This window comes from Neolamprologus multifasciatus, chromosome 17, assembly GCF_963576455.1.
Source record: "Neolamprologus multifasciatus chromosome 17, fNeoMul1.2, whole genome shotgun sequence".
Taxonomy (NCBI): Eukaryota; Metazoa; Chordata; class Actinopteri; order Cichliformes; family Cichlidae; genus Neolamprologus; species Neolamprologus multifasciatus.
The window spans coordinates 7,879,182-7,905,318 of NC_140455.1; the positions used below are offsets into that span (position 1 = coordinate 7,879,182).

General features: G+C 41.3%; 1 protein-coding gene across 16 annotated transcripts in view; it reads left to right on the top strand.

Annotated features, from left to right (window-relative positions):
* lrrc7 (leucine rich repeat containing 7) overlaps positions 1 to 25,801 on the top strand; it is a 143,234-nt gene extending 117,433 nt beyond the window's left edge. For 9 of the 16 annotated variants that reach the window (XM_085138008.1, XM_085138007.1, XM_085138000.1 and 6 more), the window contains 15 exons: positions 3,650 to 3,863; positions 5,021 to 5,527; positions 6,127 to 6,351; positions 6,442 to 6,697; positions 6,805 to 7,155; positions 7,419 to 7,661; positions 9,322 to 9,534; positions 10,754 to 10,921; positions 12,563 to 12,682; positions 12,817 to 13,027; positions 13,215 to 13,465; positions 14,743 to 14,835; positions 18,526 to 18,600; positions 22,111 to 24,141; positions 24,178 to 25,801. In XM_085138008.1, coding sequence (XP_084994134.1) covers positions 3,650 to 3,863; positions 5,021 to 5,527; positions 6,127 to 6,351; positions 6,442 to 6,697; positions 6,805 to 7,155; positions 7,419 to 7,661; positions 9,322 to 9,534; positions 10,754 to 10,921; positions 12,563 to 12,682; positions 12,817 to 13,027; positions 13,215 to 13,465; positions 14,743 to 14,835; positions 18,526 to 18,600; positions 22,111 to 22,221 — 3,038 coding nt within the window. In that variant the 3' untranslated portion in view covers positions 22,222 to 24,141; positions 24,178 to 25,801. Of the gene's footprint in view, positions 1 to 3,649; positions 3,864 to 5,020; positions 5,528 to 6,126; positions 6,352 to 6,441; positions 6,698 to 6,804; positions 7,156 to 7,418; positions 7,662 to 9,321; positions 9,535 to 10,753; positions 10,922 to 12,562; positions 12,683 to 12,816; positions 13,028 to 13,214; positions 13,466 to 14,742; positions 14,836 to 18,525; positions 18,601 to 21,901; positions 24,142 to 24,177 lie in introns of those variants that run through there. The other 7 variants (XM_085138004.1, XM_085138011.1, XM_085138013.1 and 4 more) reach the window with 5 other exon arrangements.
* The last annotated feature ends 336 nt before the right edge of the window (positions 25,802 to 26,137 follow it).

Below are 26,137 nucleotides of genomic sequence, written 5' to 3' on the forward strand. Positions count from 1 at the left end.
TGAATAACTGAGTGTCTAATCGCATTTTCCAAAAGAAACAGTTTATTATCAGCTCTCCGCAACAATCGACAGCTTTCACTAATACGGAGCTTCATCATATGATCCACTCCTCCTTAAGAAAGCTTATTGCAAAATGATTAAAGCTCAAACAGCTTGTCTGCCTCAGTGGAGTATCAGTTCTTAGTGGAGGCTCTTATGAAATAAATAAAAAGCTTCTTCTGGTTTGTTTTGTGAAGATTTGACTCAGGAAGTTTTCAGATTGTTGGTATCTACACAGTGCACGTCTGTCTGCAGCCAGGTCAGCTCTCTAACAGCAGTTCTTGATTTCAGTTACAGCAGCCAAGTTAAATAAAGATTTTAAAAAGCCGTGTTTTATAACCAGGCCACGTCTTGCGTCAGTGCTGTGGACTAAATAGTGTCCACATGCATAATGAGAACACGGCAGAGATCTGGGTTAAGAATCTGATGACAACACGAAGGAAGCATGCAATTCCTTCACTTTCTAGTCAAGTGTTCGAGAGGCCCCTGAACACAATTCTGGTTAACGACTCAAAGAAGTCTTTGATCCACTTTTTGATTTGGTTGTAGTTCTGATTTGTTTTATAGGTTTGGGGGTTTTAAAAGGTCACAGGTGAGCTTTGAAACTGAGCAACAGATGAGAAGTGTAAAGTGCGTTTGCATGTTGATTCAAATATTAGAAAAATATTAGAAAACTTTATTATTTCTGTTCCTGGGATGCCAGAACTAACAGCTAAAGAGATCAAAAGTCATCAAAAATGAAGATGATTAAATATCTATTAAGATGACATTATTATTGGGATATGCCTTTACGCTTTCCTTTAATGTTGGTGGCCATTGGGCACTACTTAGCTCTGTTTAAATACAAAATATGTCTTGGTCATAGAAGACCGCATATCCCATAATTCCGTGAATTTGAGTCTAATCCTTACCTCAGAGCACATTTTTAAACAAGCCAGCTCTTTCCCTCTCAGCCTTAACATGTATTCTTCTGTGTGAAATGAATGATGTTCAACATTTTTGCTGTATTTCCATTTGCGTCTACCAGATAACGCTACTTTTTGAGAATGAGAGCTTTTAGAAACCACTACAGTGTATTTTCCTTAATCCCAACAGTGTATTCTAGTCTCTGTAGTAAAATGCTACGCTGGGATCTAACAGGACAAACACAGAAATGAGTCCACTGTCAGAGGGCAGAATGTCATTCATAATCATCATTAACCCCGACTCAAACTTCTTGAATAGACCCTTCAATATGACCCAGCCATTTTACAACTGCTCTTTGAAGATTTATCTGAAAAAAAGAAGATTAGAAATCGGCCTATAATTAGCTTAGACACTTGGATGAAGTAAAGGGTTTTTAAGTCGTGGTTTAATTATAAATACCTTAAAAACCTGTGGTATGTAGCTAGTTAATAGAAATATAATGATTGGTATTTGAAATGTAAGAATGAATCAATGGTGAGTCTTATTTTAACAGCCTTGTAGGAATTGGGTGTAATAGACATGATGATGATTTAAAGGAAGGCATTATTATTATTTCAGAAAGATTGATAGGAGAGAGAAATAAATCGCCACAGTTATTAAAATTAGTGAATCATTTGTCCTTGGGACGGCTATGAGGGCTATGAAGTTTTTTTTCCCTAATGATTAAAATTTTATTTATGAAGAAATTCATCAAGTCCTTACTAGTTAAAGTTAAAGGAGCACTGTTTGTCAGCCTGGCTACAGTGCTGGAACTAAACCCGGTGTTGTTCCTGTTTCCTCTATCAGTGATAAATAGTAAGATGTTCTAGCCTTACAGAGGGCTTTTTTAAAATAGAGCATTTTCAAAAGGAAACAAGGGTCATCTAAATGAGTGCAATGCCATTTTCTCTCTAACCTAGGAATTATCTGCTTTACAGTTTGTATTTAGGAATTATCCCAGGGAGTCAAACTGCTCTGATCTGATGCCACAGTGTCCAGAAGGCAGTGAGGATGTATGACACTAATAACAAGATAATAAACCTCTGTGGGAGTAAAGTTTAGGATGCTGCTCTGCGTTGTGTTGGCACGTTACATTGAAGAATTCTTTTCAATTGCTTTATATTGTAAGGTAAAGACCCTACAATAATACAGAGAAAAGCCAACAATCAGACGAGCCCCTATAAGTTAACACTTGGCAACAGTGGGAAGGAAACATTTCCTTTTTAAAGGAAACCTCCAGCAGAATCAGGCTCAGGGAGAAGCAGCTACCTGCCACGACCGGCTGGGGTGAGTTGAGTGAGGCAGGACAAAGAACACGCAGTGGAAAAAAAGGCAGAGTTGAATAATAACCAAGTGGATGAATGAATAAATAAAGACAAAATGGTGTAAAAACAAATAAGAAGATGAAAAAAGAAGGGAGCACTTTTTAAAATCTCATCAGAACATTTTCAGAAAGACGTCTAGTCCCTTGAAATTGTTTTTCTGGTGCTCTGTAGTCCATTATTGTAAAATGAAATGTTATTAGGAAATTCTCAGGCAAAAAACTGTGTCTATGCCACACGTCAGTACAAGATCGTGCTGTGACCAGGTTACTGTAAAGCAAAATACATCAATATTTTTGATCAACTCATGTACTGACAGAGACATAGAAGAGAGTTACCTGAAGTACCTGAAGTTTTGCTGTTTGGTTGGAATAGTAATATTTTTCTGTCTTTATAAGGGTTTACTTTTCTTTTTGCTGGTATTTTATTTATTTTTAGGTGGTGTGGGAGGGGGGAGTTGTTTGGGGGATTATGGCAGTGATTCTGTTGGAATAAACAATCAAAGTCCTTATTAATCTCCTAAGACACGAACTCTTTCATGGCATGCATTTTCAATTTCTCTTTGCTATTTGGGCTGATTGGGTCCTGATGAATACAAAAACAAAGAATGACCTGTTTTGGTTTTTTTTACCTGATTTTTGTTTCTGAGATCCACATATGAGGATATTCATTTTAAATTTTCATTTTGAACAGTGGCAGTATAACGTCCTCGTAAGTGGAAATCAGGCCCTTGTAGAGCAACATTTTGTATTTTGCTCTAAACAACCAAACAACCCAACCTCCTAGGACCTGGCATCCAGGTCCTAGGAGGTTAGAGTGCATTGGCTGAATTTCCAGGTAATTAAATTGGGGGACAAAAACTCAGAACAGGTCGGACCCAGAGGACATTAGATACTGCTCGATTGGTCACCTGATGGAGTGGAGCCTGATCTGTAATTGTAGCAATTGGGTGGTACATGTAAGGGGCCAGAGAAAGGTGCAGCATGGGAGTGACATAGATATAGTTGCAGAAAACATGTACTGGCGGTATACCGCAGTGCTCACCCTCAGTGCCAAAACTGGTTTTGAGCTTCATTTGGTCATTTTTTTCAATTAGCAATATAGTAAAGATAAGTTTAATATAGTTAACTAACAATAATACAAAAATAGTGTGATTGTGCTGTACTGGATCGAAATTTAAGGAAAGAAAACTAACATGAAACGAGCTTCTGGTACCAAAATGCAATAGAAAGCAAAAGTTGAAAATGAATAACATGAAGAACAAAAGCTCAATGGAAAATCCAAAAATATAATGATGTTAATCACAAAGAGGACGTGCTGTGTGTCTGCTTCTGTCTGTCCAGAGTCTACAGATGAAGAGGTTGATAAACTCCACTGTCTGAACCACAGCGGCTCGTCGGCCACCTACTCCGATTACTCTCCCTCACAGGGCTCCTCGGGCTCCTCCAACCCACCCGGCAACACGCACTCACACACGCTGTCGCACGGACACCCCCACAATCCCGCCCTACCGCCTCCCAGCAAGGACCAGGCCCCTCAGACGCACTGGACCAACAGGTGCGCACGCCCGTTTCATGACTCCTCCCTCCCGCTGTCCGTCATCTCTTGTACATTTCAATTGTAACCCCACTTCAGTTTCTCCCTATCTGTAATCTGTCACATCCATCTTCCTGCTTGCTCTGTCAAGGTCAGAGAGGCTCACTGGAACACTGCAGACTTCTCTTCAGGATTTTCTCTCTCAGCTTCAAAGCTGTCTGGTCTGAGCTTCAGTCATGTTACTATCCAGAGGAGGGTTTTTTTTTTTTTTTTTGCCCCAGTGCATTAGAAAAGCAAATAAAAAGGTTTGGGCTGTCTCCTGAAGTTTTAAGTCTGGGTGCAGTGCACTTGATGATGTTGGTTGGAAAGGGATAAAAATGTTGTGAAAACTTTTTGGGACAGTTTTGAGTTCTAATCAGAAATGTTACAGCTATAAAAAAAAACATGTCATCTTAGTCTGCCTGTCATATTTATGACACTGTCAGTGTAGTCTCAATCATATTGCTCAGACTGGATGGAAGTAACAATAAAATATCTGTCACTGATATATCAGCTATCTACAGGAAGACATAGAATAAAACAGAAATGTGCAATATATGTGTTTATATTACACACACATGCTCAAATTCGCTCCACCGATAATCTTCGGTTTAGCAGATTGGACTGTCTGACTGTATCTTACGGATGTTTTCTGTTTCTGTTAGACACCACAGTGTCTCCTTAGCTCAGTCAAAACATAGTGTCCAATAATGCTAGTTTTCTTCTCCTTATCCTTCCCATGTTTCTTCTTGTTTTAAGCAGGCCCTGGAGGATGGTAGCTGGTTTTAGTATTGTTTGACACTAAATCTGTTAATCCACATGCCCTGAAGTGAGGTACAACTGCAGTATTTTATTTCTACTTGTGGAACATGATATTTGCAGTCTGTAAGTAGTAGCGAGGGAGTTTGAAGGCATGTGTTCCCTTGGAAACAATAACTAACACAAACATGATTTCTGGCCTAATGGGTGTGACAGACATCAGAGAGAAAGGGAGAGACAGCTGATCTGTCCTCTGAGCTCATTGTCTCTGATTAAATGTGCAACACACATCCACATGGCATGTCGCCTGTTTGCAATTTTGATCTTCTTGGTTTTTCTCCCACAGTATAATCAGTCATTGATATTTTCTGTCTTTGTAGACTTGCCCAGTCATTTCCCAAGCCCATTGACTCCAAGCCCCTGCTGTCTCAGAGAGAAACTCCTCCATCAGGAACCCTGCAGCAACGCGGGGATCGGCGTCCACTTAGTGAGCCTTTTGACTGGGTTGACGCACCTCACTACGACAACACGGGTTTTGATGCAGAGGAGTCTTCTCTGGACCCTCCTTCATCTACCACCAGTCAGGGAAACCCTCCACTGGGCTCTAAGCCTCGCAGCTCATCAACACACGGCCGCCGCCCCCTCCTTAGGCAAGATCGAATTGTAGGGGTCCCATTGGAATTGGACACCCAGACGCTCCCCTTCCACGGCAACCAACGACCCAACCAGGACAATGACTCGCAATCTTCCGGACATCCTTCCCAGAATCCCTGGCAGAATTGGACCAGGACCCCGAGCCCCCTGGAGGACAGAACCGCTTTTCCTTCCAAGCTGGACCTTACACCTACTTCCAGCCCCAATCCTGATCGCAAGGACATGGATTCAAGGTAAGTGACTGACGGTCATTTACAATTGAAATACATAATTTTATTGGGAAAGCTTAATAATTCCAAGAGTTTGCAGGTCTCAAATCCTGTTTACAGTGCAGTCTTTGGGGTTTTTGTAGTAAATAAACATATCAGAGCTGTTATAATTAAAGCCGTTGATTTGAAAGTTTTACAACTGTGACTGTTTTTATTTCCACATCAATAAAATAACAAATCAGCTTACTTAACTTAGTTTTGTTGCAATGCAAAAACACCAAAATGTCACTAAATTGAGATTGTGAAAGCATTTCAGTTTTCATTTCTTAGTTTTATGTTACTATAAAATGTATTTCTGGGGACAGTGCAAGGTCATTTCGATATGCCAAAGAAAGTTTAAAATAAAAGTTCATTTCTAAAAATTGTGAGCCTTAGTCTCAAATTTTGGTGCAGCTGCGTCACAAGAAACTGACAGATGGTGTGGTAGTAATTTGCATTAGTCAAAAAAATTCAGTTTCTACTATTGTAACACTCCTCTAATCCAGCTTGTTTCTGTGCTTCATAATTGAAAAACACTTATCCCTATCATCAACTCATAATCCTTGATTATTTCTTCCCCCAAGGCTTCAGCAAAGCACAGTGCCTTTGCCCGGCAGCTGGACATATCACGACAATGAGGGGGAGCAAAACAGGAAGGATCAGCTCAGTGTAGGCGGGGTCAACAAGGTGACCGTGGTGATGAGTAAAAGCTCAGATCGCCTGTCCCCCATGATGAAGGAGACGAGATCCAAGTTTAAGAAGTCACAGAGCATAGATGAGATTGACATTGGCTCCTACAAGGTCTACAGGTAGATATTGTTCTGCTTCTTCTTAAAGAAAGCTCAAGCTCGATTGCAGCTACTGAAGTTGATTTCTAATGATGCCACGTTCCTCTGCAGCATTCCCATGGACAGCTATAGTTCATCCATTGAGCAACAAACTAGTTTGGACCGTCCAGAGCTCCCCGGTTCTATGGAGCAGACCAACATGTCACGGTCACAGTCTGCCCCCATGTTAGATGAGGAGATGGGATACCCCGGACACGGATCTGGTGACCAAAACCAGAGACAGAACCAAAAACCTGCCATCCCACAAAAGGCTTACCACTTTGACCACAACTACAACCCGCAGGTTCGATGGAGTTGTGAACCATTGGTAGCGCTCATATATTACGTTTTTAGACATACACAATAAAACTAAAATAATCTGATTGAAACCAAACAATACAAAGTTAAACAAACAATTCTGTTCTTACCAATCAGGTGACCATGGATCGCCGGGTCCCTCCCCCTTTCCCAAACACACCAGATTATGTCAACCACTCATCGAAGGCTTTGGAGTACCTCAACCAACCAGGGAAGACACTACCCAAAGAGCTAGTGAGCCCTCGGTATCGTGCATATCCACCCTTGGAGATGTTTTCTTTCCCCCAGTTGCCAATCAACCAAGATGGTCCGCCCAGCCAGCAGCAGCAGCCAATCCCAAGTCAGCGCTCCAGACCAGGATTTCTAAGAAGAGCGGACTCACTGGTGAGCTCTACGGAGCTCGCCTTGTTCCGACGGGTTCATGAAGCTCAGCAGGAGGCGCTCCAAGAGTCTCAGTACAGACAACAGGTAAGCACAACAAAACAAGTAATGCTCATATTCCATAAATGGATGTGATTTTCCCTTTCATGTACTTTATTGAAATGTAAAGTAAATCATAGAAATGTGTTTCTTTCACACACTGTTTATTCCCTAAGACCCAAAGTTAGTTTTTGTTAAGGCTCTACTTGAAAGTCATCCCCATCCCCATGCATTTATTTGAGGCCAGGATGAAAGCTCATACTTTTGTTGTTTTTTTTAACTCCCACTCGCTTCCCATCTGTGACCCTCAGGCGGATCCCCCTCTTTATGGCCGGGCTGTCTACTCCACCCCCATGGAGCACTCCGCGATGAGTAATATGGCCGACAACCAGAGTCAGATGCTGCACAACAAGAGAAACGGTCGTTATGACGACGACTACCCCACTTACCAGGAGCAGAAGAAGCCCATGATTGGTTATCCAACCAAGAGCCTGACTCAGCGGCGTCCCCTGTCTGCCAGAAGTTATAGCACCGAGACCTACGGAGCATCTCAGGTACACTGTTTGTCTGTGTGTTTATGTTTCTACTTCTTAACTGAATTAAAGTGAAAGAGTCATGTTACAGTTATAACATAATGGCTCCAACTAACAGTTATTTTCCTTACAGGCAAATCTGCCAGTTTCTTTTTGTTCACTTAAGTATCGCTTGCCTTCTTTAAAGATGCCTTAAAACAATAACAGGGGCAGATCACCATTTTCAAAATCCCATCCTGACATTTTCAAATATCTTGTTTTGTGTGGTCAGCAGTCAAAAGCCACAGTGATTCAGTTACAACACAGGAACACAGGAGAATAATCTGCCCTGCTTTTAATATGCCTGCTTTTATGTCGTCTCTTTGAGGATGCAGAATTATAGCTTTGTTTCACTTCCATTTTCTTACAGGTACCCAGGTTCAGGTTTTTGTAGTAGCGAACTAAGAGGCATAGCACTGGTGTCCTTTGCCTCAGTCATATCTCTGAAGGCGATCCCTCGTCCATAAATAATCCCTTCAGGCTATTCTGGGTTTGCCTCAAGTTAGACTTTCCCAAATTAGTCACAGTGAAGTGTCCAGCAGCATACTGATTAGACGTGCAGATCACTTCATCTGGCACCTTTCAACAAGAAGAAGCTGGGCATGGGAATGAACGTAAGGGCTTACATAGAGCGCTTGTGGCTGCTGTCTTTTTCCTGCCATCATTAGCCAACATTCAAAACTGCAGGTTGGAAAACACACCAGCTGTTACACAAAGAGCCTCACCTTTAGGCAGCTTGTGTAATGTTTGCATCGCTGTTGTGTTATCTTCGTTCACATGTGCCATGTGACCCAATCACATTGATCGCTATTAGTAATATTTCCAGCTTTGCTAAACAGCAGCAGTATCACTCAGTTGATCAGACCACCTATTGATCCAGACTGATCACCTTTCAAAGTAATTCCGTCTGTCCATCGATCCACTTATCCACTCACACATGTACACACACATACGCCCAAAGACACCTTTAAAGCAGATAGCGATTAGTCTCAGAAGTACTGTGTTTTTAGTGATAATTTCTTATGGGTCATACTGGGACTGGAAGCTGTCCCAGCTGTAATTGGGTGAGGGGCAGAGTACACCTTGGATAGGTTGCCAGTCCATCACAAATCGATGCTAAACTAAGAAAGCAAACAGTGAGACTATTATACATTAAATGTTTTGCATTGAGTTTTGAGTCCTTCCTGCTTTTTAGTACACGTAAAGTAACAATTGACACAAAAACCTATCTGTACACACTCACAGAGTTAGTAGCATGCTGTAGGGTTGATACTGATTTAAACAACTGACCAACACTGTCTTTCCTTTTGTGATTGCAAGTGGTTGGCAGAATAAAACAGCAATTTAAGTGTTCTAGTCCTTTTGAGGAACATCCAGTGGTACTAGTCTGTTGTTTATTTAAGTCCTTAAACCACTTTGTGGGAGTGAAACGAGCTGTAAGCGTCATAAATAGCATTACATATGTTATTTAATACCTAAAAAACACTAATTTTTAGCCACTTGATAAACTGACACTTTTTCACTCCCTGTTGGTCTCCGTCTTGCATTTAGCTTTTTATCCACAAAATGTTCCAATATGAACACTTGTTAATTATGAAACTTGTACATTTTTATGTTTAAATATGAACTCCCTTGTGTTCAGGCACGTCCGGTGTCCGCCCGTCCCACCATGGCCGCCCTGCTAGAGAAGATGCCACCTGACTACACCCTGGCAACCTGCCCCGAGAAGCCACCCGATGACACCATCAAAGTAAGACCTGTTGTACCCCAGAAACCTGAAGACATCACCTCCAAGATGCCTGCCGACTGGAGGCAACAGCTACTCAGGCACATAGAGGCGAAACGACTGGACAGGGTATGTCAGTGCAGTGCACACACACACACGTAAGAGAGAAACACACGCGTACACATAGAAAGCATTCGGAAGCCCTCCCTGTGTGTATTTGTGCAAGTCTGTGTTGTAAGGTTAACCAGATTCATGTCTGGCTTCATGTGTTTCCACTTCACACCGTCACTCTGTCAGCCTGACCGACCACAAACTCATTACGACAGACAGCGCAGTCAATTCTGCATTGTGATAAATATTTTAATCTTTTGTCGTGTCCTCAAATCTTCTTTCTTTTTGTGAACAAATGAAGAGTCAGCAGGATCATCTCCATATTAGGATTTTAATGGCGCTGAAAAAAACTGTATTTTCACCTTTTTGTTTGTTTTGCACAATCACATGTTAAGGATCGTGCAATAGTATCACTGCAAAGGAGTAACATTTGGGAAAATACTTTTGTGACAGCTCAGTTATACTTTAGATTGAAAAATAAAAAGCTACAGACTTGAAGTGCAGCTTAAACTGTCTAAAGGCAAAGTAATCCAATCAAATTCTCACATTTTGAGCACTGAGGATGGATTGAGCTGTTGAATGGTGTTTTCTGGATTTCTATCTTTCTTTGGCCTCCAGTTTTATACTTACCTGCAAACATGAGAGTGCTATCAGTCCTTTCATCTAACTCCCAGCAAGAAAGCGAATGAGCCTATTTTTGAAAATGTCAAACTAATTACTGAGAAGCAGTACCTCAGCAGACAGGACAATCAGACATGCTAGGGAGGAGGACTGGAGCGTGCAGTTATGAAAAAAAGATAAAAACCTGCAGAATCGAAACAATATGGTCCACCAAACCCATCACGCGGTGCCTGATGCATCATCAAAAATGAAGTCTTTTGGTTATAGGTTTGGTTTAATTGTTTGTCAGATATGTTACACGACAGCTAATCTGAAAGCCTTACATACAAATGTTGGAATGAACTGATCCACCTGTTGTTGCCTGTATGACGCACTGTTCTGTGTGTATTGACCGATCACTAGCTAACATTTCTCTGTGCTTTCAGCAGCTCTGCACTTTTGTTGTTGTTGCTGTTGTTGTAGCTGTTATTATCAGTGTTATTGTTGTTTGTTTGTTTGTGGAGCTCACAGTGTGTTGTCGCCATGCTACAGCCCGCTGTGTTGGCTCCGCCCCTTCCTCCTCCTCCCCCCCTCCCCACATTCACCCATGTCGTGTGATGTTGTCTTCTCCAATCAGAGTGGTGTCCTAAAGCACAACACGCTCACGCTGGGCATGCTCTGTCAGGGCGGGGGTCACGGCCAGGGGCGCAGCAGCACTTTGAACTTTAACCTTTACAATAACACTAAGCATGAGCCCCCTGCTGGCCGCTGGCTGCCACTACCTCCACCTCCGTCTGCTAACGCTGTGAGTATCCCTCCAAGAACAATGTTACTGATGCTTGCAGTATATGATTAAAGACAACTTCAGCTACTCCCTCTTTACATTCTCGCCGCTAATACAAACTATTATTTAAACAAAACAATGACCATGCAATCTATTTTAGTCACTGTTATATGTTCCCTTTCTACAACCCAACAATAAGAATTGGAGAAAGCCATTAAAATCCCGTGGAGTTTTTTGTTTTTTTGTGTTTTTTTCTCAGCATGACTTGAAATCATTCAGTGCCCAGTGTGGCAGCCTGGTGGTGGCTTGTTTTAATGGATTTAAAACTTGAAATATGTCACTTACCATAACAACAAACAGAAACGTGTTTTTCCTTTCTCGCAGCAGTCACAGTCTGTCAAATTTTGTCTGACATGTGTTAGGCATTCCTCATTTACAGCATTGTCAATCATCTTAGGCCAGCTTAGCTGTTACCAGCTTTTAATATCGCTGTCATTTCTCCACGAAGTGGCACTAAACTCTGGAAAACAAACAGACTACTACTCAGGTTTTTTTTCCAGGGATAAACCAATATATTGTTTCAATATCACATCAGCCTCATGAAGCTTACATCTTCTGAATGTAGTGCCCATTGATTTTCTGATAATCATTAATTATCAGTTTTGGACTGGTTAAGAGGCCCAGAGGAAGGGCTGAATGACTTTAACCCTCTAAGGTCTGACTCATGAGTGCTAGGTGATAGCCTAGCACTCATGAGTCTATATTTACTCTATATTTTAGAGACAGATAGAATTGACTCTTTTGAAAAAAAAAAGGGAGGGGGGGGGCTATAGTTAGGGTTGGAGCCATCGCTGATGATGTCTTTTTTTAAAGACACATTCTTTGTTTCTTTGCAACAGCAACAAAAACCAATATAAACTATAAACATCAGTATCTGAAATGGCAATAGACCAAATTGCTATTTCAAACTTTTTAAAGTTTCAGTCGTTATTTCTGTGAATATCTCAGTGGTTTGATGTGGGCACGGCTCATTTAGGCTTCAGTCACACAGGCCTGGGGACCAGATGGTGACAATCTAGCAACCACCAGTTGGTCACTAAGAAAAACTGTGTATTCTGCAGTCACTTCTCGAGTATTTGTAGGAGGTTGCTGCCAGTCACTGGTTGAAATAGGTTGCAGGTTGCCATCGTTTGCCAGCAGTTTATATGGAAGATGGTGATTTGTCTGCAAAAGTAGTAAAACTGGGGAAAAGTGCTACACAAAGTGGAAATGGAGTCTAAGTAAAATTAACGCCTGTTGAAATGTGTTACTTTTATTTTGAAGGGCATTTTACTCAGACTCCATTAGCATTTTGTGTTACACTTTTTCAAGGTTTTTTCTGAAAAACTCCTCTCATTTAAGCGGGTTTTTAGGGGGGCTTTTGGTGTGGAAAAAAGGGGGAATCATAAAAACAATCTGTTCATGTTGAGCACGATATCACAGGTTTTATCACCGCCTAACATGACTTCATCTCGAAGGAGAAAAATCTGTTCCAGCTCTGTTCATTCTTCCAACTGAATCTCAGATGAGCTGTCTGAAACTCCAGGAGATAATAGGAAGACATGACTGGGGTAGCTAGAGTTTAATGTTCATTGTCAGTAATGACCACTTTGTCTCTTTCAGACCCCGTCTCAGCAGGGTGGCGTGCTGGACAATGACCAGGAGGGGGTGTCAGGAAGCAACCAGTGGGCTCCCTATTCACTAGGCAGGAGGGACGTCCCACCTGACAACCTTTTAAAAAAGGTGAGATCTGTTCACATCTCAGTGAAGCATCTCATCTCTGTTTTTATGCTGAGCATCTTCTCGGTGATAAAGATAACTATTTGTGCAATTACTCTTAATCACACGTTACATGTATTCCCGCTCTCCTTCCACAGAGCGCCCATTCCCACAACCCTTCCCATCAATCACACAACACCATGATCGTCACTTCCTCTTCCTCCTCCTCGGCCACTACACCTCATCGTGTGGTGGGTCAGCAGGGCTACGATGGGATGATGAACAAAGGAGGCCAATACAACCAAGGGATGCAGCTGTCAGTGGTTCCGTCTGGGGGGCCGGGACAGTACCAAGGCAACATGTCCCAGGGTATTGGCAATAAAATCATTTTATTTCTATTTATAAATGTTCACAAGGACACTTTTTTAAGCAAGAATGTAGACATTTTGATTAGCAGCAGTAATCCATGTGCCTCACATTAACAGCATGTACACATATCTATTTTAGAAGCTTTGTTTTAGAGTTAGATGCTACCAGCCTGTTTTTCTCCATACAGCCCCTGGACAGGCCTACCCCAGCGGTGGTCTGCCTATGGCCCTGTCCCAATCCGGAAACCAACCCCAGTACAACCCCCATACCTCTCACACCTCCCATCAGCCCGCTACCAATCCTCAGTACCATGTCAACCAGGGCATGGGCCATAGCAACCAGGTCGTTATGACCACCCACACCAACCCACGGCCTCAGAGCGCTCGCTGCCTGTTGCAGACTAAAGGCCAGAAGAGCACGGATGGTTTTCAGGAGCAGGTATCTGTCTGTCTGTTTGTTCATGTGTCTGCCTGCACCAACCGCACCAAAAGCAATATTGGAGGTCTTTTCAAAAATGGGCTCTTCTAATATTACTATATACAGTATTACTTATACTACTATTACGTATGCAGTATAGGGGAAGGGATATTTCCGTAGCAGTAAATGTGAATGCTTTGATGGAATAAATAGTTCCCCTTAATCTCCATGATCCGCTGTTTGGTAACTAACCCGCAAACTAAACTGTCATAGAGTGATTAGTGTTTGTTTACATCAGTTTCATTAATAGGAGGACACGGAGGGTTCGGATTGTGCCATCACACAGTGGTTTTTTGGAGTTCTGTGTTGAAGCTTGACGATTACGGCGCCATCCTTCGCCACCTTTCTTTGGATGAAACCAAAAGGGTGGAACACTAACTTATCAGCTAACACTAGTTAGTGTTCTCTCACAGACTAGCTAGGTTTATTTAAAGATTTGATGTGTACATCATACAAATACCTACTAGTGGCTGCTAGTTTGTGCTAATTACAATTAAAAACAAGATGCTGAAATATTAATTTACAGATTTACAGACTTGGATGGGCTGACCAGAACCAAAAACCAAGTCTAGATGTGCAGCTCAATAGCTAGAAGCCCAATGAGCAACCTCAGGCGAGTTTGGCCTGTGTCAGTCTATGCTTTTGACAGGCTGTAAACATGTCTTTTTTTTCTGATGTAAACTAGGCCAACATTGGAATCCATGGGGAATTTACTCACTTTTGGAGCCAGCCTCAACTGGCCATTTGGGAAATTGCAATTTTCCCGCCCGTACAAGATTAACTTTTAAACTGCAGACCTTGCTTGGCTCTTGGATTAGACCAATGCAAGGCAGCAGTCAACTAAAGGGGGGAAATCTTGAGATATCTCATGCTTCTAAATGCAATTTTAGCCACTTGACTGCAACAGCCTGGGCTGAAACATTTTAAAAAGTGACAGAGATGGGATTAAATTAGATTAGACATTTCAAAGCATGAGATTAGAGTGCCAGTTGAGGTGGGAAGCTGAAGATCTAAACAAAAAGCAAAGATCTCAGTGCCTCAGCTGTTGGTCCATAAAAGACCTCCAATACAGCATAGGTGCCAAAACATGTTGCCCGTCACACACAGGCGCACTTCCACATGTTGTCTGGTCACTGTCTCTCTGTGCGGGGATTTTTCACAACTTTGTATTTCACTTTCAGTTGTTGTTTTGTCTTTCTTTTCTTTTCCACCTGTATCTCTCCCTCCTCTCTCTGTAGCTGTGCGTGAGAATAGAGAAGAACCCTGGTCTCGGTTTCAGTATCTCTGGTGGCATCAGTGGCCAGGGGAACCCCTTCAAACCCTCCGACATGGTACGACCTGACCCGGCCTGCCAGCCAATCGCAGCCTCCCCGGTTTTACCTCAGAGTTGCCATGGAAACTGCTGCTTGTTACTGCAGTGTTTTCTTTCTCTGTCTGTTTGTCTGTCTGTGGGGCAACCGCTTAACGTGGTTAGCTGTGGGTGTGTTTGAGTGCATAATGTTACATGGAGGGCTGTGCTATTAATTTGGTAAAGAAACACTAAGGTGTGATTGGGGGTGTTTCCAAAACTAAACCTGAGCATTGTTAGACTCATTAGTGATTATGATTCTTGAGTCTGGCATACTTTGATTTTAGGGTTGTTTTGATGTGATCTAAATACCTGCACAGCATCCAGGGCAAAGCTCCTTGTTTGGTTGGTCAGCAAACTTTAAACAGCTATGCGCACATGCATGCAAATACAAGATAAGCCAAACTCTCTTATCATTCCTACTTCTGAGTCTGACAGTGTCTGTCAGTGTATGCCAGGACAGAGAGCCTGTTGGGGTTGCAGCTCCCCAAGGCCTGCTGCACATGGCAGTCTGTCCTAGAAACACACTGCTGCAGTCAGTCTAAAGGAGCGATGCTGCTCGTGGTGCTCTGACTGCTATTTTGGGAAAGCTGCTCAGTTCTGGGACACCGTGGGTGATTTCAGATGTTCACCACTTTGATCTAGGGACAGGGTTATATGACAGATTTTGACTGACTGTTATTCTGAGCACCAGAGGAGACGACTGCCCTATAAATAGAAAGCACACAGAAAGAGTGCTTTCCATTCCGCCCTTGCAACAAACGGAGAAGTTTCTTCCGAGTCGGGAGTAGACTGATTATGTGGAAACTGTCAGTTCATCATTTTAGTTTTTGAAGCAGACAACTGGTGAAACAGTTGCTGACTCGTGCAGTTATTTTAATACTCCCTCCTCTGCTTGTATCCATAAGTCTTGCACTAGCTGCAGTTTGTACATTATTAATGCCGCTTTACACGGGCAGAAAATGGAGTCAATGCAGATGAACATTTTGTCAGAGGAATACGAGATAAGGTTACATTATCTATCCAGTTAGTGTGGAGCAGTGGGCATTGTGGAACACTTGGAGACGTTTCACTTTAGAACCGAACGCTTGCTTTTACCATACATACTGTGGCGTCCGGCGAATGGCGAAAGTGGACGTGTCAGTCAGTCACTGCTCATCTGCTGGATATTTGCAGTGATTCCCACTGAGTCATGTCAGCATGTATGGTTTAAAGGAAATGTTCTAAAGTGAAATATTGATTTAGATGTCCCCTGTGTCATGTTATATAGACTGTATGTCTGCTTTATCTAACTAACCCACAGGGTCACATGGAGGGAGCAGATGGAGGATATTTGTCTGCTGTCAAAGTTACAGTGCCGGGATACAAGCGCAACTGTTACAAGCATCCTCCTCTGAATCCTTGTTCTCGCTCTGTTGTTTCATTCACACGTGACATCAATGGCATCAAGCGGAAGCCATTAATTAAGTGCTTCGGAGTTTTATCAGCGGTAGTCACCTCGGGCGTCAATTTGTCACCAAATTCAACTCAAACTAGAAGCAGATGCCTTTGATTATTCTTTGAATCTCTTTTCTGGCCTATTCATGAGAGTGTATCTGTTTGTCGTCTGATGTGTTTGCAGCTATTTTTGGTTAAAGCCAGTGTTAGCTTTCAAATGAACTCGAGGTGAAAGAGTTAACAAGGGCTGTATGTTTGAAAACAGCTTGACCACTAAATTATACATCTGTGGTTTTGGATCCCCAGAGCCTACTACAGCTGTGGCTATTCCACAGGGCTGTGGCTCCCCCTGGTGGACAGCTTGTTATTTGCACTCGTGCTTTGATGGGTCTGGAACATGCCCACATGTCCAGGTGAATCACAGATGGTACAGTAGGAAATTGGTATCAAAACCACCAAGTATAACACAACTATACAAAATAATTAAATCTATATTTGCTTTTAACTCTTTACCTAACAGAATAAAAATACCTTCTTTAAAAATGTAGCTTTATCTGTCTCTGTTTTTTTGCAGAGAAACAGAATAATCTCCAGGCTATATCTCCATATAATTGAAAGTTTACAAAATGTACCTCTTTTAGTAACGCTCTCATGTACCTGATGATAATTTTTTCCTCTTTCAAAAATCTACCAGAAGTCATCAACAGGTGTCTAAAAAGAAGCAATGATGATAATATCCTCGATGTTGGACTTACAGGACTCACTGAGGCCCTCTAAGCCACTGGGCCAGTTTTACATCTGCCTATGTTGCCTATAATTAGGAATCGGCAAACAGAGACAGGGAATTAGTTCATGTATCGACCGGATTGGGATCTGGGCTTTGATCTGTGAGCTTCTCAGGGTCGGTTTAAGAACAGAAGACTGAAGGTTTTAAGGATCAGAACACGGATTTTATTATGTTTTCTTTTTGTTAAATCTGGGTCAGGAACATTAGAAAATCCAATTTTCTGTCCCTTCTGTTGTTAGATGTACTGTTGTTGCGCACTGAGCTGCTGAGATACAAACACATGTTTAAAGGAAAAGTCTAAAATCCCCGTGTGAAACATTACTAATATTGTTCCCGATTGTGTAGAAGTTTTTTTTGGAGATGGAAGGATTTTGCAAGATGCTGCAGCTCTGTGTGCAACTGCTCTGTTGTGTGTAATTGTTTAATTGGTGTGACTAATGCTACACAGTTCTAGCCCCTACTAAACTTATTTGTAAAGTACAGTGAGCTTCATATTAGATCAGAAAGGCCACGCTGTCGTACCCGTCCGAGGTGCCAACGCCGTAAAGAATGGACACAAATAACGGCGTCGTACACAGCGTTTTGCAGGCAAAATAAAACCAGTTTGTATCCTGGTGAAGAAACTATTTTATCTGTATATGCATGCATGAGGCTCACTGTATACTAAATGTCACTGTTTTCACGTGGAGTCACTGAGCTAACCCTTCTCCTGTGGAATTGTTTAACATGCAATATATGTGTTTGTTCTTGCATTCTCTCTCACAGACTGTAGTATGTAGGTGCTTCTGCACTCTCACTACTACACGTCCTATTTGTCACCTCTCTATGGCAAATATATCCGTGTGTTCAACACAACCTGTTGAACCGTGTTGAGTCGATACAGGTGCATTGTCCTACACTTTCTGTGTCCAAAAACATCTTTCAGCTCTCGGTGAAAAGATGTTGGTGTTTTTACAATCTCTGCCTTGGGTTATTGAGGGAAAATATGGGGGATGAATTTTTCTTCTGCCCTGCCCGCGACCTACTTCCTTCCCATAGTGAGAAACCCATCCCACGTCTACTCTTCTTCCCATAATCTTTAAATATTTACTGTATATATTTATATATATGCCAAGTCTATATCGTTAAAAATAGCTGCTAAATCTTTTTTGTCTCTTCGGGAGGGCTTTATCACCCAGTGTTTGTAAATTTTAAGAGAGCCGCTAATCTGAAGGAAACGCAAGCGCCTTACAACATAACAGTTTCAGTGTCAAAATATGTATGCAGTATTTGCATGCCTCTCCAAATTGTGAACAAAGAGAATGCTTTGATGAACTGGCCATATATTTAAAAGTGATTTATTTATTTATTTATTGGGAGGGTTGGATATTGAGTTGAGAGTGAGAAGGCAAAGATTCTAAACCATCGTGTCCCTGTGTTGTCCTAACGGTGTATCATTTTGACTTATAGGGTATCTTTGTTACTAGGGTACAGCATGACGGGCCTGCCGCCTCCGCCCTGCAGCCCGGAGACAAGATACTGCAGGTAACACCCGCTCACTCGCCATCACATAGACATCACAAACATCCACATCTTGTCCCTTCCATTCCCAGCCCCACCCTTTTTTCTTATTAAACTGTGAGGTGAAAAGCAAGGGTGTAGTCATCCTACTGAATCTTTATGTTAACTGTAGATTGTGTGTAAGGCTTTCCTGCTAAATATTCTACCTGTATGTGTGTGTGCGTGCGTGCCACCTCAAAATATCAAGCACCACCCCCCACATACACCCGTGCGCCTTCAAGCCAAAGATCACAGTCAGATTTAAGTAGCTTTTAGCAATGTGTCATTTGTTATTAATTGCTGTAATGACAATGGGAAAAGCTGAAATTGCAGTAGAAGTTACAAAGTCAGCTGAACTGACTTCACCCTTCGTAATTTACTCGGATAAACAAAACTGACAGGCACCTGAACCTGTCACTGGAGATCATCCTAAAGCAAATTACAAAGAGCATTTAAATCCCATAAAATGTAGAACAGTTGAATTAGAGCAGGGCGATATGACCAAAAATATTTATCATGATATACATTTGAAAATTTGCGATAACAATATAACTGACGATATAGACAAAATGCTTTACAACTCCACAACTTTATAATTGCAAAAAGCCCCATCAATGTATTTTCACTTAAACAAGCAGCTGTTTTTTATGTGCATTAAAGTTATATAAAAATGTAACAGTGCAAATGCAAATTCCTTGCTGACAGTTTAACCAAAAGGCATTTCCAGTGGAAATTGGCCGACATATCCTCAGCATAACCATGTAGAATATCCACAAAACTTAAAAAGAGGTAATACACACACAATACGGTAATATTATGTTGAAGAACAGTACTCATCACTCCGCGAGGCGCCTGCCTAATATAGCCGTAATGCTCCGAGCAAGCGGTGCGGGTTCGTAGCTTAGCAAAGTTGTACTAAAACATTTGACAGATTTTCGAGCGCCGTGTACGACATATAATCGTTTCGAGGTCAGTAAACACAACCAGAATTCATACATAAGACACACGGGACTGTCGATTTTCAGAAAAATCAAAGGATTGATTTTAAGTGTGCCGTATTTTCCAAACAACATGGTAATAACGACGGCCCGCTAGCATGCTCTACCAAAAATAGTGCTTTGTTGTGTATCTGACGGACGAAAGCTAAACCAGTTCCACACCACTGAAGTTGCAGCATTTTAACAAACCACTTCTGGTTCATCCGTTTTATTCAATGATCCACTTTCGCTCTTCTCATTCTGCGTCGCCGCTATGTGCGTATGTAAACATAGGCACTGCACATGCGCGTTTTACCCATATTCTATCGCGATATTTCATTTTCCTATCGTTGCCCAAAATTACACCGGTGAACGGTATGATATAGCCCAGCCCTACTCAGGATAAAGGTAGTGTAATTGCAGATATACAGGTTCGCCATTATAGTTTTTCAAGCGTGAGAAATAAACAAAATAGCACAGGAGATTTTTACAAATGAAAAAAAAAACCCTCTTTTTGCTTTAAATAGCCATTGGTTGGTATTTCCTACAAAGGTGCAGTGTTAGTTTTGTTCACTTGTGAAATGCCATCAGAGCACAGAATGTTGGGAGGAGGGTATTGAATCACACAAATGTGATCTACTAAGATGTACAGCTTAGTTTTCTGCAAATTGCACTGAATTTAACACCAAAAGGAAGCATGTCAATTTTGGACCCTGTGTAGCTGTGATAGTTGCTGTTATAGGTGTTAATTTGTTTAATGGGAAGGGGAGAGGTTATCAGAACAAGTGTGTAATTTGCGTAGGCGCACGGTTTAAAGCTTTGACTTTATCCTGCAGCTCTTCACTGAGTCCTCACCGTGAATGTTTAATATTTCTGGTCCTCACTGAAACTGGTGTTTTAATGAAACAGAGCAGAATTGAAATGAGCCAAACTTAATGTGTAGGGAGAATCCCAGTGTGAGGGGTATGCACACTTTTTAAAGGCTGTGAAGTTAGTTTTTCCAGTGAACACTGTTTCTTTTGTTAGTCCCATTTCTACACAGAGGTTGATATACAATTAAAGTGTCTCGGGTGTCTGCTCTTCCAGCAGTTTGCCTGCAATGAACTATTGTTTCTTTTTTATACTGATCTGTGGTTTTACATCCATTACCAACCAAATTGAAAGGGCTGTCAAAATACAGCTACTGGAGCTCAAACAGATCTGAAGTGTGTTAGATTAATGTCTCAGTGCAACCTTGCAGTATAAAGCACCTTGAGGCCACCGTTGTTGTGGTTTGTTGCTATATAAATAAAATTGAATTCAGTTGAGTATCTACAGCCTCACACAGAAAAAGAAGTAATGCGCACATTTGCGAATGTGACAAACAGCAACTTCATTAACACGCGGATGGGTCAGGATCTGATGATAAATAATCTTTGTGCTCTACTACACATAGTAAAGGTCAGCTTTCTGCATGTTCGCTGGATGAATTCTGCTTTACATTATGTGGTCTGCAACCCAGACAGCCCAGAGAATGCCCGTCCTTATAGTTTCCTCCCGTATAATTTTAATGTTTCACTAATCCTTACATAACGCCCAGTGAAGCAGTGAAAACTCACTGTTTGACTACAGTTATTTACTGAACTCCAGCCGTCCACTCCAGACCGAGCAGGATGTCAGAAAAAAGCCTGAATATCAGGTACAATATAAGTGGCTTGTGATGATTTCTAATTAGCGACCACTTGAATAAACAATTTCAATGATCAGTAGGAATCCATGGGTTATGTCTTCACATTATTAGAAAGCTGTTCTTAATATAAAATAGCTTCAGCCGAGGCCTTAGATTTGAAAGCAGCTGAACACTGCAGCTAGGTTATTTTTTTAAATGTATTTTTACCCATGAACACAATCTAACATGGTTTCATTTGAAGTAAATATGAGTAAAACGATGTAAGTACGCAAGTACAAGTTATTTGGATTGATGTGCCTCGCAGCAATGTTTTCCCCATCAGCCAAATAATAATTGAACATCCGCCTCCCATGTAAAGCAGTCCAATTGAATCAATAAACAGTAAACAGCAACAGTAGAAATCTCACTCTCGCGCTACGCTACACGCATTTTATTGAGATGGATTGAGGTCAAAATAAGACGTCAGTGCTTTACAGTAATAGCTCAGCCTCCCTCACCCCCCATGTGCCATTCCTTTCATGTTTCCCTCTCTCCTCCCCCTTCATCTTCTTTCCACAGACTTACAGTGTAGCTGGATGAATTCATGTGAAAGCCCTTTTTTGTCTTTACCCCTTCTCTCTCTCTCTCTCTCTCTCTACAGCATGACTGTGTAGCTCCTCCTCTTCTCTCTCTTTTTCCCAACAGTGATGTGTTACTGAGATAATGATGGCAGTGACCCTCCATCCTTCCACAAAACACTCACACATAGACATGTGTATGGGAAACTTAAACGAGCCGCAGCACATATACCTCTATACACACGTGCACCCACACACATGCTGTTGACTGTGCTGCGTGTTTGCCTTGCAGGCTAATGGACATAGTTTTTTACACATGGAGCACGAGACAGCCGTCTCTCTGCTGAAGAGTTTCCCGCGGACGGTGGACTTGGTGGTTCTGAGAGACAGCAGCACGCGCTAAAATAGTTTTTAAAAACAAACAAAACAAATACAGCAACGCTTCTCTACTCTGCTCATCGCCATCCCACGCCATCCCACCTGCCCTCCTCTGGAGGTTTATGGAACTGAAAATTGAGCCACATTTTTTCCCCCCTTTTTTTGTTGTTTTTTTAAAACATTTTTAAGGGAACAGTCAGACATTTATTTGCCTATTGCTGGACCAAAGGCAAATACCAGTGCCAAATGTACCATAGGAAACATATCGGCTCTTCTGTCTACCGGCGGTCAGCGATCTGATCTGATCGACGGCTGGACGGACCGCAAGAGGACTATACACTTTAAAGTTCCTACAGGGCTGCTGCAGTTTGGATTTTGTGGTTGGTTTGTGATTTAAGCTGCCATCTGAGCGGTCAGTCTGAGTAGTTTTTGTCGGTTAGTTAGATTTTGGGATATTTTTCTTTCTTTTCTCCACTGCCGTCCATTGTGAATTTAAAGTATTTTGTTTGGTGTAGCACATGGTTCGCTTTCCTTGTTCTTCACAGCTTTATTATTTCTTTCGCATCTTCCGTCTTTTTTCCCCACTTTTCAGTCCTTTTTCTATCACCGTCTTTGATTTTCATACAACTCCGATATATTTTTTGTTCTGTTCTGCAGGTTATTGCCTCCACTGTACAGAAATTGAAACTTAAGACTCTGCCTTGTGTACATACATAGAGATTCAGCTTGTTAGAACTCTCCTTGGGGCCTGAGCAGACAGCTCTTAAAAGTTTATGATTCATATGATTATTGTTGATAAACTATATTCTCAATTCCCACCTGTGGAAATACAGGGGTCGTTTCTTCAAATGGTTTTCTAAAGAGTGTATCACCGTTTTATCTGTATAGAAAACACTTTTCATAGTTCATCACTGCTACTTTTTTCTTTTCTCTTAAAAAAAGCTGTTGCTTGCACAGCTGTGCTGAAAGGAGCTAAAGCAATATTTCTGAGGCTCGGCCCATTGAGCTTTTCAGCAGAGCCTTACTTGTCCTGCAGTGCCATCTATTGAGCAAGTCATGCTAATGTTTACACACACTGCCATGCACATAAACTAACAGGCAAATACACACATAAAATTACACATATCTATTCTCTGCAATGTTGCATAATGCATCCCTCATTTTAGAATATCATTTCCATTATAAAACTGGTCCATTAATATTAACGGTGCCATCTTTTTAAAGTCCTGTCTTATGTTGTGCAGTGATGTCACATCCCTTTTGAGGTGTTTATAAAGTCACAGCATGCTTTTACATCACTGGGCACTGACAGATAGCCATTTTCTGTTGGTTTCTAGACGTCTCTACTCTCTAGAAGACTCTAGACGTATTAAAGCACTAAGTGCTGCTTGTTGATCTGTGCCATATGCAGCCTCCTCGGCTGTATTTACAACAATATCAGAGCTTTACCTCTTTGTGGCCCAGAACTGATCTGCACACACTAAAATCAAAAACGTTGCTTCAGTGAGCCGGTAAGCTGTTCTATAGTCGTTGACCCGGCTTCAGCATCTCCTCTGCTGAAGTCTCCTGACCTTCGGCCTTCCTGTGGAAAGCAGTGTGAGACACTAATGCCCCTACAAGCATCTGCAAGGTTTCATTTTAGGAGGATAAATCAGATATCATCTCTTTTTTTGACAATCGGGGAAACTGATCTGATTTGTGTCACATGTGCTTTCGGTTACACTTGAATTGTCGAGGAGGTGCTGATTGATACTCGGCATACACGGAAGGCTTGCTGAATTTGCTGGTAAATGCTCAAACTATTTAAAAGAGCAGGGAAAATGAAAGTTACGGTGGACCTGATGGGTCAACAGTACTGCAATTTAAGAAAACATCTGCAAACAGAAAAATGCTACAAAAGGTCACAAAAGAAAAAACCTTGGAAAACACAATGGAAGCTTCCATTGTGTTTTCCAAGGTTTTTTCTTTCCTAGTGTATTAGGGGAGATAATAATGTGACAGAACCAAAACTTGCGAAGGGTTGCACCGACACACGCTTAAACGAAGGGGAGGATTCTTGTGAGGGGAAAACAAATGCAAGGTACTGTGTGTTTAAATCGGAGAATAACATAAATATATGTTTGCTATTAGCTGTTAGCTTCTCACGTCGGCAGCTGTTCCGTCATGCTATTGTGTCCCCAAAACACTTCCGTTGTGTTTTGTGAGGGTTTTTTTGGTTTTTTGTCTGATTTTTAGCTTTTGCGGCCTTATTCCATTTGCCAAAGTTTCCTAAAATTGCAGTGCATTTGACCTCTCAGGGCCACCGTAGCAATAGACTCTATGTAAAAAAGCAAAAAGAGGAAAAAAACAAAACACCAAAACAGAGATTGAAAGCCTTTGCTCTGTAGTCTGACTTTTATAGTCAAGCTTGAGAAGATGTACTGACTAAAATACAGAGTCTCATTCTTTTTGTCTTTATGTAAATGCACCATGGGTCTTGAAGGCATTTCATGGCAGTGAGTTTTGTTCTGTTCTGCATAACATCTGATGTTTCATCCGGAGCGAACCATCCTTCACTGTCCTTTTGATTTCACTTGACAGGTACCCTTTTTGTGCCAACTCTCCAAGTACGATTTCCATCACTTTATCAATAGGAGACACAAAACGGCACAGTTTAATCATGTGGTTAGGAGATTTAACCACAGGTACCTACCCCGACCCTATTCAGAGTTTGAAATATCAAAGATATTGTGATGAGAACAGAGTAAAAGGTTTGATAATATAATTATTTTTTACTACATGTTTCAGGTAATTCTTTCTAAATATATTGATATACCTTAGCTTTGCTCAAAAATTGTGATATTTTATAATGACACTTATAACAAAGTTATGGATGGAAGTACGCACAGTATGACTTGGAGACCTACACATGTACTATCCAAAACTGTATAAAATGTATTTCTACTGTAATTGTGAATTTGTGTTATACAAATATATATTATATATATGTATATGACTATTTAAAAAAATTCAGTCATTTTCTATGTGTTTAAACTGCTAAAAGAGCTGAACAAATGAGGGCGGTGTCACTGTACATAGCTGTGAATGAAATCCAATTTAAAAATGACTCATATTGATTGTGAATGTACTCATGCTTTCTGCAGTACCTACACCTACCCAACTTGAATGCTGCTTCTTCTGTTGTGTGACAAAAAGTACTTTGACCTCCGAAGAGAGAAACGCTGTCGAGTTTATAAGTTGGACAAATTTTAGTGACGATTTAACAGAAACTATTTATTTCTTTATTTATTTGCACATGCAAGTTGAAATCCTTCCAGTTTTAAGTTTGAGTATTAATGCGGAGAAATGTAATTGCCGAAGTATATATAATATATATCATGTGTTTAGAATGCATTTTGCAGACGCTATCTGTACATACTATTTAAGATACAGTTTTTACAAAAAATAATATATGTATAAAATTGAAAAAATGCTGTGCAGCGATTATACTGGAGCCATTTTGGGCTTTGGGACGTACCATTTTTTCAGTATATAAGAAGTGTTTTGAATAATGTACTAAAGTCTCTATTGTACAAATAATAAAAATGTCACTATTGGTAATATGGGCTTCTCCTGGTGCACTGAGCTGTTTTTAGGAGGGTGGAGGAATAAAACAACGCTCTTCTTTCCATATTTACGCGTAAGGAAAAGGGGAGGCAGGAGAAAGGAGTGAGGAAAAAAACGAGTTCAAATGCAGATGCGGGAAATGCAGGGGCCAGAATAAGGAATGAAAGTAATGCTGCAGTGAAGGAAGCTGAACAGAACAGATGGTGAAAGGTGAATATGGGAAAAAAAGTGATGTAGGAAATGGGAAAAGAAAAGGAACCGATGGATAAATTATGTGAAGGAAAAGACAGTGACGAGGATTGCCTCAGCAGGTCTGTGGGAGATTACAGTTACCT